Source organism: Lasioglossum baleicum, chromosome 2, assembly GCF_051020765.1.
Source record: "Lasioglossum baleicum chromosome 2, iyLasBale1, whole genome shotgun sequence".
NCBI classification, from domain to species: domain Eukaryota; kingdom Metazoa; phylum Arthropoda; class Insecta; order Hymenoptera; family Halictidae; genus Lasioglossum; species Lasioglossum baleicum.
This window is the reverse complement of record NC_134930.1, coordinates 11,854,195-11,870,009: the sequence shown is the minus strand read 5'-3', so window position 1 is coordinate 11,870,009 and position 15,815 is coordinate 11,854,195. Positions and strand designations below refer to the sequence as shown.

At 36.3% G+C, this 15,815-nt stretch overlaps 1 protein-coding gene across 3 annotated transcripts in view; it reads left to right on the top strand.

The window, feature by feature from the left end:
* The window catches only part of LOC143220867 (uncharacterized), a 71,999-nt gene extending 56,295 nt beyond the window's left edge, over positions 1-15,704 (top strand). The window contains exons 7-9 of one of the 3 annotated variants that reach the window (XR_013011687.1): positions 2,136-2,328; positions 2,468-4,069; positions 4,298-4,435. Coding sequence is in view for 2 of the 3 variants with exons in the window: in XM_076446453.1 (XP_076302568.1) it covers positions 2,136-2,328; positions 4,298-4,575 (471 nt within the window). In the remaining variant the exon portion in view is untranslated. Of the gene's footprint in view, positions 1-2,135; positions 2,329-2,467 lie in introns of all 3 variants that reach the window. The other 2 variants (XM_076446453.1, XM_076446458.1) reach the window with 2 other exon arrangements.
* Positions 15,705-15,815: the final 111 nt, after the last annotated feature.

Sequence of the window (15,815 nt, the reverse complement as noted above, 5' to 3'; positions counted from 1 at the left end):
TCTACATTTTCTTTGACACGTATTTTGACCAGGCTTTCTCCATGTTAGACTAGTTCGTGCATTTATTTTATTGATAACGTCAGATAACAATAGTATTAAACTTCAACAATGTAGATAATAACAAAGAAGATAATACAAGGTAGCCCATTTAAAGTTGCTTTCCTATTTAAAAGATAAGTAACTTCTTTAAAATATCAGAAAACATTTTTAAGTCAAAAGCGGGCAAGAAGGAGGAAGTAAGGTGGGGTGGGGTAAGTTCGCCCTAGTTTTAGCAAAGTTGGACTTTAAACTGATATATTTTCAGTCTGGTATGTAAAAACTTAACGTTCTTGGTATCAAACTCTTGCCACAGTTATTACTGTTGAATTATAATAGTATTATGTACGATTCTAATTTTGCTTGAAAATTATCATTTTGACAGGATATTGTACAAAGTGTCAACTAGAACGCACTTGCCTCGAAAATGGGGCAAGTCCGTCTCTGAGAGTTAAAAATGCTTTCGAACCTTATTTCAAGTGCTACGGGGTAAGAAAACAATGATTAACAAGCCTGCTATAAATGCTTCTTATTGCATTAAATTATATTGTTTAGTTTTATAGTTATCCATTTTTAAACAAACATGTACTTTTATGCTGAAATATGAAAGGGGATACAGTGATATTATGTGAAACAAAGTTTAAAAATGCTTTCGAACCTTGTTTCAAGTGTTACGGGGCAAGAAAAGAATTATTATCAAGCCTGCTACAAAATGCTTTTTATTGCATTAAATATATTGTTTAGTTTTACAGTTACCCGTACAGTACGGACTTACCTCACCGAGATAGTACGGACTTGCCCCGTGTAGTAATATTTACAGGGCGAGATCACCTTAGTGTTTTTCTGGATAAATTTTAAAAAATTCAATAAAAACGGTTTATTTAATGTAAACCTTTATCAATATTTGTTGTATTTACCTAAAATAACAGAACAGAATATATTAATAACTTGTAAACTAGTGCACGTTTAGGGTAACCTCAAAGTTGTACGTGTACCTCGCACGTGACTGTTTGTCATTGGTTGATTTAAACGAGGAAAACACCTTGGGCGACATCTATGTAGAATAGTTCATACTAACTTATACCACATTAATATAAGTTCATATTATAATAAAGACAACCAATTAACGGACTTGCCCCGTAGGCGGACTTACCCCACTCCAAGTATTAACTTATCATGATTAAACATAAGGTTCAGTGTATCCATAGCAAATACAGTTGTTTAAAATGTATTATAATCACAGGTTTACCCATTAAGTAGTTCCACAGTTGAAATTGCAGTTAGTTATATCTTGGCAGAACATTAACCGTAGACACATTTGCATGTTTTGATTCTATTAAACTAATCTGAATATACGTATCTTGCTAGCTAGACATTCACAGTTTAATCATTAGTGTCAAATTGTCTTCTACAGAAACATTAGCTAATCATCACTTATTAGAGGACTGTCGAACGTGGAAACCATAATTGGTCCACAGAACCTCCAGTTTCACGTTTCCATTACCAATTACTAATTCAGTAATTACTTGGCAATTGCCATGGTTTCTCGAACCCATACAAGTTAGTCACGAATAGCAAATCAAGTCTGAGCTTCTCATCTTCTGTTCTTTGTCCTCCTATTACAAACTCCCAATTAACGTGCGTTTAAAATCTAAATGTTTTAAGGTTCCGTGAGAAATGGGCTTACGGCAACACTCTATTCAATACCTTATTTCAATTTATAAAATAATAAATACCAGCCTCGATTTACATTATGTCGATTTACAAATATCTATCATAGTAAATGCTTTTTTGAGAGTCCGCGAACACAATAAAGTCAATTTCACAAAATTTTACAGTTGCGTCATTATACTTCCGGAGCAGCGATATGATGGTCAACACTTTTATACTCAGAATTTAAAAAAAAGAAATCCGGGAAAAATAAAAGTACTGAACAACTTTCATCTGAAACATTTTTGCGTACAATCAATATTTTTGGAGATATTCGTCCGTAACGCTTTATAATGTTCACTCTGTATGATCGGCACAGTTACCCTACAAATCCTAAAAGAGTGAAAACTTGCCGAACAGTTTAATCGGGTTTGTCGTTGTGTACATAGGTGGAGAACTCTTTGTTGACGTACGAGCCTCACGCCTGCATCGTCGTCTATTCGATCGTGTGTCGCGCAAGTTTCCAGATCGCCGAGGAAGTATTAAATTACCTGTCGCAGGAGCACTACACCAAGGAACGAACGGTTATCGTTGTTGGCAATAAGTCCGACCTCGAGAGATGCCGCGCAATCGCGTCGAAGGGTAAGATGCTCGCAATTCAATTAAGGAAACTGTTTTCTCTTATAATACAAACGTAAGACAATAGCGCAACCGCATCGACGACCGTTCACTTATATCAGTACACAGGGTGTAAATAATACGAAAAATCTCACGATTTCAGAGGAGAAACTAACCTGCGGGTCCTCAACTTTCTATAACTTTGTAAGAAGTCGACATTGCAGTGTAGTAATTTATTGCAGACACTAATTCAATAACAAAACTTTTTGTTGTTTCTAATGAAACATTCACGAAAACATTCGTCACATTTTTCTGATTAAAATGAGTCCAAACACCACATAATTCGGAGCGTATTTACTTACTTATTTCACGATACAGTAGAACCTCAATTATACGATCAAAATATACACAGTATTTTATCCATAAATGTCCCAAATGTCTGGCCGATAAATATCCCAGAACTATCCCCACTACTGCGAGGTGTACTCCCTTGAGGGGCCATGAAATGAAACTAGAGAGGCCTCGGTCTCCGAGAAGTATGACTCGTACGGCTCGGGTATATCGGTGAGACCACACTAATCCGAATGTCACAACTTCTTTATTTTTCATTATTTTTTTATGGAACTTCCACCAACATATTCGTGGTATTTTTCTCATGCAAAATGATACGAAATATGATACAATTCCGATTACATTTACTTATATAATAAGTCTTATAAATAATCTTTCTTTCACATAAGCCGTCCTTCCTTGCGCCCGACACGTTCATCGTCAATTAAACCACTAAATACAGTTGAAATTATATCGTGTTTGGTATCATTTTGCATTAGAAAAATGCCATGAATATGTTGGTGAAAGTTCCATAAAAAAATAATGAAAAATAGAGAAGTTTGTCATCGGATTAGTTATGTTTACACTTCTCGGCGACCGAGGCCTCTCGAGCTCAGCTGTCCTCCTCTACGTTCGGCAAAACTCAAAGAATAGTATCCCTGGCGTATAAAAGACCCTGGGCGGACCCGTGTTGGGGACTTTTATCGATAAAACACTGTATAATATAAACAGTTTAATCTAAAGCGATTCATTGTATAAATCAATAAAGATTGCAAACACTAACATTCCGTTAATTAGTTCGGATAATCGAGGTGCTACAGAATCGTGGATTAATCAAGCAAATGTGATGCAAATTGTGTCGAGTTTGGACTCATTTTAATTAGAAAAATGATACGGACATATTGGTGAATGTTACATAAAAAAAATTCATTGGAAACAAAGCAGTTGTATCAATAAATAAGTATTGTCTCACCGGATTCCCCGCGAGAGGGCGCAATTTATTAAATAGTTGCTTGGAGAATTGCCTGCTCGGAAATCCTTGAAGAAGATGAAAAAGATGATAGTGTAACCGTAAAAAAAGCAAGACTTGAGAGGGAAGATAAGATCAGAACGCAAGTATACCCGGAGAAAAAACTGAAAAAGTGAAAATGAGAGGAAGATAGCCTGGGAAGTGAGAAATGGCGGCAAGTCAAGCTGGAACGAAAAGCAAGGCAAAAGACAAGGAGGAAGGCTCTTGAGAAATACGGAATAGGAGCAGAGGAGAGGGAAGGAGGTCGACCTTAGAAAGAATGACGATAGAGATGGAAGAAATGAGAAAGACGATGGAGAGTACATTTAAGAAGCTCTCAGAAAATCTTATTGAGATGTTTGAGTCACAGCACGATTACTGAACGCGACAAACGAAGGAAATCTTCGAGGTTTAACGATTTAGAAGGTATAAGTAATAAAACCTTGGCACCTCGGTTTCTCCCATAGGCACACTATTAGAGAATTTCAAATAGTACTTAGCATATCACCAACGTGAAAATTCATTTTCGGGGTTTCGCCTGCGAATCGTGTCAAGGGCACACGCGTTTACTGTCGCGTCGGCGGATCGAGCTGAGAATCGTCCAGCTTGAAACAGGGTTACATTCCCGTGATCGTGTTTTCCGTTTCTTTGCAGAGGGAAAGCAGATGGCCGCATCTAGAGAGTGCAAGTTCATCGAAACGTCTAGCGGCATACAGCACAACGTGGACGAGCTTCTAGTGGGCATCCTGAAGCAGATACGGCTACGGGAGGAGCGCGATAAGAAGCTGAAACGGCGGGACAGCAAGGGAAAGACGAGCACGAAGTTGAACGGTAGCAAGACCTCTCTCAGTATGAATCTCGCGCGGGATATGCTCTGCAAGATTTGCTTGAAGGACAGGAAGAGCAAAAGCTGCGAGAACCTGTTCCGTTGAGGAAATAGTTTTTCATCATTTTACACCGTGGTCCAAAACAGCTGGCAATAAGCATAGGGAAGTGTCAACGAATTTTGGTTTCTTGTTTGAAGTGAGAACTTCTTCGGGCGCACCGTGTACACAATTGCTCGTCACTGAATTAGTCTGATCCGTCACGTTCCGAGGTGAAACGTTACTCGGATAATTTCTAGATATTTAGAGAGATTTTCATCAAAACTATTTATCTCGTATTTTAGTTATCGCAAGCCCATTTTCTTTCTTAGATTATAATAATATTGAAAATAATATTGATTTATAATATCATCCATATACAGTAGGACCTCGATTAACCGGCTTGATCGGGAGACAAACAGCCCGGATAATTAAGGCTCGACGGATAATCGAAACCCGAGGAAATAATTAATATAAAATGTACATTATATTCCAAAATAAATTGTTTATTTTTGAAAATTTATTTCCCTTTCATAATATCATATTTAAACGCATATTTACAATTGGGATCCGGTTAATCGAGATCCTACTGTATATACAGGGTGTTTGCGAAATCGTGGTATAACCGGACAGGGAGTGATTCGACATGCAAAAATAAGTCGAGAAAAGGAATAACATTTTCTCGTTTGGCAGCTCGTTCTCGAGAAAATCGAGTTTGAAAATGCAACGAATACACGTGTATATGTATACACGTGTAATGACGCGTCTGACCATGGTCAACCAATTCTACTTTGTGCATATATTAAAGCACGCGGACCTGGCGGAACTCTAAACTCGATTTTCTCGAAAACGAGCTGCCAACGAAAAAATGTTATTCCTTTTTTTCGACTTATTTTTGCATGTAGAATCACCCCGTGTCCGGTTGTACTACGAATTCGCAAACACCCTGTATATTACTTAGAATCGATTACAATCGCCATAAAAGTTTTCACTTCAGTCGTGCGGTCTTATGCACACAGTATTGGTTTTATTTTTTAATTTCACAAATACGATAAAAGTAAGAAGCAGTATTTTATAACATTTTTTTTCTTTTTGGACCACTTTCACATTTAATACACGTGTCAAGACGTTTTCTTTCAAGTTTTCGACGACGCTTGCACACTGTTCTATGGTATTTCAACTTGTTTTTATCGATCACGCTAGAAATGAAATAGAACTTTGTATGATCACACTAGGCGACATAAAGCGCGATAACTTTAAATAACCAGCTTTTTTGGATCACGGTGTGAAGGGTTTTCCGATTTACTATTGGCATTTAACGTAATAAATTCCTAAACCACAGACTTTTTTTGTTACTAATAGATAAATTTATATTTAAACTTTAAGGGAAAATTTTAAGAAGCTGAGAATAAGTGTAATTTAATTATTTATAAGCTATGATAAGGTAACTGGGAACTAGTTCTTCATCATCTAAAATTACATGGCAACCAGTTTTTGATCACTGTGAATTTTGTGACATTACCCAGATAGCACAAATACATGTTAAACAGACGTTTTTAAAACGTCTTTCAGACGTCTATAAGAAGTCTTACAGGTTCATAAATGTTAATTATTAGGTTGGAGGGAATTTCGGTCGTATTTTAAGAAAACGTTTGCATCAATTTATAACAGTATATGTTTAATATTATTCAATGATATAATTTCCATTATTTCTAACAACTTGTTGCCATCTTTCAGATAACCTGTCAATTTCTGTTTCCCAATGACACACTAGCAACATGTGTTTTTGGTTAAACTGTAACTTGGACAACTAGAAGTTTTTGCCTTTCTCCTATGTAATGCAGTAGATTAGGAAGAGAAAATGCCAAAGAACCGAGTCTTTAAGATGTCTTCTTTCAGACATTCTATCGATGTACAGTAGGGAACGTCTTTAAGACTTCTAAAAGACGTCCAGTTTAGGTCGTAAACCGTTTAGGCCCAAGATGGACGTCTTTAAGTCGTCGTGTGCTATCTGGGTAGATTGCCGTACCCGAGGCAAGGAGGTACATACGTAAACGGTGATTAGTACACTGCGAATTTTTATACAAGATCAAAATCGTTTGCATTAATTGCAAGGCGTAGGAACCAAATAGAAATTTATTACTATCTTTAATGGTTTCATCAAGTCGTAAGAAATGTATTGACGCTCTTGGATCCTTGTGATCTTTTTAGTGGTTGACATTACACCCACCTAGTTTTGCCATAAATGCATAAAATCCGCAGTCTACGTACAAAATACAAATGTTCTGCATCGGTTGCGACAAACAGGAGCCGGATAGATATTTTTTCTTCCTTCGGTGGTTTTAATGAGTTGGAAATAATATAACAATAGTGTAATTGTTCCAGTAGTCAGCCATTCAAGGCAAGTAATCTAGCATTATCTGAATCGTTCGACTACAGACCGCAGCAAGATAAATCTTAAACGACTCCGTGCACATTTACCCCGCAAATTAAGCATCGATAAGATCTTTTTCGAAATTCTTTTCCATTCGAACATGAGAGAAACGAGCAATATTCGTACTTGATAAGTTCAGTTTAAGGTCTCCGCTATGAACCTGACTCATTATCACAAGACGAGGGTTTGAAAACTGCGAGCTGGCACAGTTTCAAAGGAACGAGCGAAGCCATCGCTTTCGCGCTTCGCGTTTCACAGTCGAGAAAACTGTGGATATTTAATTATGGATCTTCATTACGATTGTTCGAGCTTTCTTAAGGGAATCGTAGCAATTTTAACGGCTCGATTTCCGATCACAGATCAATGATTCGAGATGATCGTTGCGCGTAGAGTTGCCATCTATAAAATCGCGAACCTTGAACTTTGGACGAATGGCATAAAAACGCCGAATTTTTTCGTCTGAAACCCAGACACTTTTAGCTACTTTTTAAGTTAGATATATGATATCATAAAGAAAAGTTTCGGAACGGGAAATTCGAGGAAAAATATATATTTATTAGGATAATTATCGGTAGATAGGAATAATTTTTAATGAATTATAGTGCAAATTTCATCTGGATATATTTGATATTTCTTATGGTTCCAGTGTTATAGTAAAATGTCACCAAACTTCTCGGGCAGCGTTCACTTCAAATAATTTTAATTTCGTCAATTTTAAAATGTCCAGCTTTTTAGAAACAGGTCCGTAAAGAGGGACGTCATTTCTTCAAATTTTTAAAAAGTTCTCTCCTATGAAAACGTTGCATTTGTTCAAAATAATTACAAAATAGATGGTGAAAAAAACATTTTTTTCAAATGACAACATTTTTAGTAGATATTCTTATGTGTTCACTATAAGCTCCTAAAAACTCATCTTCATCGGTTTGTTACTTCTAGTCTTATAATTTAATGGAAAAAGGGTTAAACTTTTTTTACACGTTTTTTACACATTAAGATTGAACAAAATCCAAGACAGCACTTCAAAAATTGTCCTATTTCATGTAGAATCGACCCTAGTGATAGTGGAGCAACTGTGAGCGAGTAACATAGAAAAACCCGGCCCCTTAATGAAAATTCCCCCGGACGTACTAAAAAGTAGGACAAAGTCGGGGAAAACCGAACGGATGGCAACTTTAGCTGCGGGTCGAATTTTCTAACGCGTTTCTGAAGAGAAAACTTTCCTTTTGTGAATGTGGAATGGTCGTTCGTGGAAACTGGATTGTTTCGGTTTATATTAGCCTACGTTTCTGGTCACTCAACGTGCTGGGGCCTACACGGCCTGGTCTAGGAGCTCGATGGGCGTGGTAACAAGGAACCTTTCACCCTTCTAATCATGCCACGACTCCCGCATAATATTTGCTCGGCTTTCGGTTGATTCGCCACTGGTAGGTAAACACTGTTCACAATCGTAGGATGCAGGTGGTTCCGGATTGATCGCGAACACTTCAACGTGTGTGGTTTCCGACGACACGCGACGTAGGCGCGGGATTACGCTAGTGGAATCGTCTATAATGAACGCTGCGAATCTGTACGGATGCCGACGCACAGTGGCTCGAATCGAAGAACTTACAATTAGTGACGCTTTGACAGAACGTTCGAACTGTAAGGATTATCGAAATGAAATTTTTACGGAGAAGTATATATTAAATAATAATCGTACGGATGTTTAGTGGAGTGGAAAACGTGAAAATAATTTGTATATAGATGTACAGTGCCCCCCCCCCCAAAAAAATGCCAAGGATCCAAAAAACGTATTTGAACAATGAATTTCCCAGTCTCGAGAAATCGTCGATGTTCGAACAGTGATAATTTCGTTAAACAAATAATACAATAATAATCTTTCTCTAGGTTTAAAGCTTCACACTTCTACTTTTACTATCATTCATTTTTGCCTGAAACTACTATTTTGCACGAAGTGACAGATGGGAAACTAGAGTCTCATGTTTCGTTTTATACTAAATTAAAAATATTTTTAAATGTTCTAATTTCAAAAAAATTTTATGGTATACAAACATTTACGATTTATAAAATCTGTAATATAGTCATGATGATTTATATTCATTAATAATTCATATTAGGCGAATTTCCAGGTCTCGGTAAAGTTAGAATGTTTACCAAAATATAGTTAAATTATGTATTTATAGTATATATTAGATGATTGCGTAAGTTCGAGCCCGATTTGAAAGTAAAATACAATAGTTATTATTCTATTCAACATACATATAGTCATCATTCTTTTCTAATTGTAGAAAATTTAACCATTTTTTAATTTTAATTTAACCAATCTTTAACCAAATCTCTAAAATCATCAAAATTCAACCATTGAATTTTATTTTCAAATCGGGCACGAACTTGTGCAATCATCTGATACAAAGAGTTTATGGTAATTTAATAACCTATTGCACACTTGAAACAAAATCACTGCGCCCTCAACTTTATAATTTCCACAAGAAATGAGTAAACGTCTAATTTCATAAACACTCTTATCAATAAATCAATTTCCTTCATTAAGCGATAGGAATTCAATTTTGCACGGGGACTTTATACTCCGAGAACAATTAATTATATTTCTGAGAACAGTTTCCTTCGCAACGTTATCGGAAAAGCCACTCCGCTGGCTGTGAAACGCTAATGGACTGAATTTGGTAATATTACTAGAATGCGGAACACTATGCAATAATAACGTACAAAATTCTGATTAAAGTGTAAAGTGCGGGATCGAATAGAATTTAATATAATGCCATCTTATCGGGTATGAACGTCGTTCGTCTTCTATAATTTAATTAGATCGCCAATTTTGTGAGTTCATCAGACGATTGTGTTCTCTTCTTCATTTATGGACAATTATTCAACTATACTATGTTGCCACTTAGTTACGTTTGTAAATTGATATATGAAAATTTTTCGCGAGCATTCACGTCTAATTAATACGAGCTAGTTGGCGCATGGCTTGATGAAATTCTTCAGTTAGAGCTCCCGCATTTGTCCATTTGTCACGGTCACAATCCCGGGCAGGAAATCACAGTGTCAGTCCCCTTAAAAACTGGTTTTGGACCATAATGGGTGGCAGAGGGTTCGCCAGCCAATCCTCCGAATTAGAACCGAAGACGAATGGGGACGGAGAATCTGTCATGTGGATAATTTTGGCGGCTCTTACACGGTTCGATTATTTATTAGGATCTAATGGGTGGCAGATGTAGTTCGCCTCTTCTGTTGCCACACATTCCTCTTGAAAAGTGTTTCTTGTATGGTGAATTGGAATTTATGTGAACTTGCGTTTAAGTGTAATTATTAGACTGCATACTTTATGCATTTAAAGAACTTAAGAAATTTAAAGAACTTAAAAATATACAAGAAACAGGAATAAATATCTACGTAGTTGCTATATCTTGCAATTAAGGCAGACAGGTAGAACCGATAGTTAAGGAGTCATACTCATTGTCAGTCAGGAAATAAAAAACAAAGTCGCTTTGCAATCTTCTTCTTTCAAAACTTGTAAATATTTCGCAGTATGTAGATCTTCGAGTATCTGAAAGATTATATTCTCAATTGATTGTAATTTAGTTCTGCTCATTAAATAATGGTATTAATTATGGATGGTGTCTCCATCTTTCAGGGGCTCTTTTTCTTGTTTCGAAAAAAAATTTTTTGGATGTTACAAAGGGAGCCGTGTAAATCGATATTTCGAAAATGGACTATATCCCAGCTCCGTAGATTTTAATCGGATAAACTTGAAGCACTCGAGAAACATTTTCAAAATGATATACTCGAAGAGGAATAGAAAAACCGATAATTAAACTGTTCAAAATTCCTGACTGAGAAGATTCCTTGAGCTAATATCGAGCTAGAAAGCGCGGAGGAAGGTAGCATCTACAAGAGAAAGAGATTTAATCTGTAGCGAAAGGTTAAATCAAAGATCTGAACATGTTCACGATAAATCCTACCGATTTCAACGACAATGGAATATATTTTCGCAAAGAAATTTTCATTTCCGCGAGGAAATTATTTTGTGCAATATTCTTTACTTGATATATGAAAGAAAATTGCATTACATTGTACATTCTCTCGTACCAGTAGGTACTATATTATTGCTACGATAATGAATAGACTGTGGATCTTTTTATGTAAAATAGAAATATTTTGCAGCGATTCTGGGTAGCAGTAGTTAACTAAAAATTCATTTAATTTCTTAATAGATTTTTTAGATTGAAAACATCATAAGCATATTCTTAGATTTTTTATCCCGTCAATTTCTTCGTAAATGCATAAAAATTCGCAGCCTAATAATGAATGCATGCATAGAAGAATGAAGAATTGAATGTTTATGCAGTCTCCTATGGCTATACATATGTACATTGACAACAATAAAATGGAATTTTAATTTTGGCTTAAAGGAAATCAAGATCATACACATTTAATAGATTCTGCTCAAGTGGCTCGTAATAAAAGGCTTATAAACAGCTCACGAAGAAGTAGATCTTTACGGCATATTTCAAGGTTATTGAAATCGGTGGGATGGACCATTTTGTCAATATTTTTCACTGTCGGACACTCGAACAGTTTCCCTTCTATTTTCTCGAAGATACATGGTCTATCCGCGCGCTGAACTGTCCTTCGCGCGAGTATGGATAAGATTGATGAACGAACTACGTTCAATCGAGTGGGAACGGCCTAAAAACGTAGAAGACGGAGGGTGATCCCTTTCCGTCGGTTATATGTGTGTGTAGACGTCATTATGTATCATTGTTTGTTACTTCGACGGGACTTTAAGAATGATCGACAACGATTGGAAACATAGCGGCCCGCTGAGGACAGTACTGCACGGTTTTTATATTAGTTTAGGAACAAGCAGTTAAATTATCATGTACAGGACACCTTTTGTTCAAGAACTAACTCGATATAACAAGCATAAGTGAGACAGTACGTTTTACTACGACGATTGAGACTCGGCATTTGGAAAGGATACAGCAACTGATAAAATAATCATGTATGTACATAATAAAGGAAATTTCGTTAGCAGTAATTGTCGTCTTACCTTCATAATTATAGTACTAGTGGATAGTCGACATTCTCCCGATTAAAATGAGTCCAAACACGATGTAAATCATACTACTTTTATCAATTCAAGTATATAATTAATACGTAGATCAGGCCTGACCAACTGATTGGTTCTCGAGCTGCCGACGTTCGAGCCGCTACCCCCACTACCGCGCTCCGACTCGCTGTTCCATATTAAATCGGTAAAATTAGTCGTATTTACGTCGTGTTTAGACTCATTTTAGTCGGAAGAATCTCAGCTATTCATTGCTCCTACAATTATCAAGGTAAGATGACAAATTACTGAAATAAAAATTTTCGCTGTTTCGTGTTTCTTTTCTTCAGCCGCGGCATCCTATTGTTGAACGTCTGTTCTTCTTCTTTTCATTGCATTCATTCTCTAACCTTGTAGACTGAAATGGCTTCACTGAAATGGAGTCGTGTAAATTTAGCTGAACAGATTTTAGTGTAACCGTGCACTACTGTACAGTCTTTTGAAATGTAATCGTTTGCCGGGCATGTTTGGTCGTAGAAACTTCTCCCCGTGTCGGAAAAATAATAATCGTTCGCTTGTCCTGTGGGACAGACATGGGCAACACACTATGTGGCATGAACACCTTCTAGGTATCCTCTCAGGGCGACACTTCGCGGCAAATGATGACTGGGAGACTCCCGAGCTGCGAACTTGGCAGATGGCGACAGAATACTATTTATCTTATTCATTGAGACGTCCGTACCCAAACGAAATATTATCCTAACGTTTCAGCAGTATTACAGCTACATGGTTTCATGGGGTACGATGACGCGTTGACGTTGACCTGCGTCAGCAAAGTACGCTGAACGACTCGCGCCTATACATCGGAGTCTTCGTTAGATATTTAGTTGCTGGACGAACATTCAGTAGAAAATGCTTCCTATTGCTACACTTTTACATAGAAGTGACAAAGAAATGTTTCCTTTACGTTACATTAAATTTACATTAGCAGTCTAATAATAACAATCATCTATTGAGTGCAGTACCAGTTATTCTGCTTAGAAATAGTTAAAGTGCTTTCAAACTTTACCGTTTAGTATTACATAGATTTGAGATTGAAACCTTGAATCATTCTATAGAGTTTTAGTTGCATACAACCATTCGCAAGTGAGATGGAATACGTTGGGGATTCCGCGTTTTCACAAGAATCAACAATAAATCAGCGGTACTAATTTTTTTTTAAGATTTATATTTTACTTTGTGGAACATCGATTGAGAAATAAATGTTCCTACAAAACTTTTATTAACCACATATAAGGTAACTGCTGAAGTTGAACTTTTATAATAGAATTAAAGTGTTGATGTACAAAGTTAACTTAAAACAGTATAATAGAATTAAAGTGTCGATGTACAAAGTTAACTTAAAACAGAAAAGGAATCATTTAAAAGTTTAAGGTTCACAAAATAACTTTTATTTGTAAAAGTTTACAGTTTCATTTAAACACTGTTTACCAACGAGCAAAAAGACTTTGAAAATAATCTCCACCAGTTTCTATGGATTTTATCCATCTTATAAACAATTAATACATGCAATATAACCAATATAACAGATAATAGATTTGAATTTTGAACGGGCATCCGAGTAGGCGGGACGCTTCGCTGCTCCTAATTTCGACAGTGCCAGAGCAGTGCCCCACAGTGCAATTTTTGCCCATATCTGTTCTAGAGCGGAAAGAAAATTTGTCGTCTTCCGAAACGTTCGATTATCAGATAATTTTATATGCAATGATTTGCACTTGATCGTCGACGAAATTTGATATCAACGCACGCCTCCGAAACACATTTACGCATTGCTAACGGATCCACGATGATCGCGAGAACCCCTAACCAGAACTCTCATGATGGTCTCGAAAGGCAAGTCTATTTTTATACGCGCGACATTACGATCCGTCACGATCTCTCGTCCGCATGATCGAGATTTTTCTAGTTTGTAAGTACATTAGGAGAACTCCACGCAGGGAACGCGAGTGCATTCCCCTCGAACGCGATGGTCTCTGTTTGTTCACGGTCGCTCACGAAAAATTCGTGGAAATGTAAGGAAAAGTGAAAATGAAATAAAGCAGTTGGAATACGCCGGTGAAACCGGGACGTTTTTTAACGAGGTTCACTTTGTTAGCGGCATAGAAACGCGAAATCATCGTTGTCTCGTCGTTTCACGGTTCTTTTCACGAACAGTCCCTGCACACTCACACGACAATCAAATTATTTTGTTAACTATAGCATTGTACTGGATTTCTGTCGTAGGATGTATAGACTTTATGATGTATAGGTGTTTATGTCGAAATAAAAGCAATATGCGTAATGAGGGTTTATACTTTCTACTCTTCATCATGTCGCAAGGGGAGTATTGTAATGGCATGAATGAAAACGTAAGAAATGAGGAAGGATGAAAACGAAGAAAAAAGTAGGTCCCTAGCAGACTGCACAATGGACAGAATTTTCTTTGAGCAGAATTTTTCTTTTCCGGGAGCAGAGAGTATTCCAGCAAGAATTGTTCGACGCATGAGGGCTTAAATTATAATTATACTTCGAGCTATTATCGTTCTGTCGGTTTGTCTTATAGCAGAGATAATAAATTTATCAGTGCATTGTGTTTAATTAATTAGTTTATTACTTTGCTCACGCCGCGCCTCGCCAGGGATTTTGCTGTTTCCGGTACAGTGCTCGAGATACTCTCGTCGGTGGCCTGGATCAGAACTACATCTTTAGCCTGGATCAGAACCTACATCAGCTTTAGCTTGGACCACCGCTGAAATTTTTATCAAATAGTTTATTTGATGAAATTAAAAATGAAAGGATTTTCACTCAGTAAAAAATTACACCGACCAGATACTCTGTATTGATCGTAAGTCTGTGCCCATACCTCGTCTGTGGTAGGACCTACAATGTATTTCTTGAAATATTTATTATAATATGAAGAATAAATGTCAAGAAATACAGGGAAATTTATAATCAAAGTCATCGGTGATTTAAATTATATCTGGAAAACTACAAAATAAGTAACAAATAAATGATTTTAAAAAATTATTACAAAAAATATACATTTATTACGATAATTGTCAGTAGATGGGAGTAATGTTTTAATGAATTTTAGTGCAAATTTTATCCCGCGATATCTCTTACGGTTCAAGAGTTATAGTAAAAATGTCACCTTTCTCGATGCAGCGTTCACTTCAAACAATTTTAATTTCGTCAATTTTGAAATGTCCATGTTTTTAAAAACAGGTCCGTAGAGGGGACACTTGGAGCTGTATCCTTATTTTTTCTCAAATTTCTAACAAGTTCCCTGCTATGAAAACATTGCAATTGCTTAAAATAATTGCATAATAAATGGTGAAAAAAAACATTTCTTTCAAACGACAACATTTTTAGTAAATATTCTTATGTGTTCACTAAAAGCACTATAAGTAGACTGCGGATCTTTATGCAAAATAAAAATTGTCTGCATCGATTGCAAGAGATAGAAACCAAATTGAATGTTATGTATTCCCGGAGAAATCGTATATTGGCATTTTCAATTTTTAAAATTGTTCAACAATTTTGAATTTCATCTACTCAATTTTGCTATAAATGCATAAAGATCCGCAGTCTAAATGCTAAATATAAGTTTCTAAAATCTCATTACATTTTCATCGGTTTGTTTGTTCTAGTCTTTTAATTTAATGAAAAAAGTCTGTAAAATCAATAATTCTTAAGATATTGAAGAATTCTTTGAGATTTGTTCATAGCTTACTAAAGACTACAGCATATAGAAATTTGAATAAA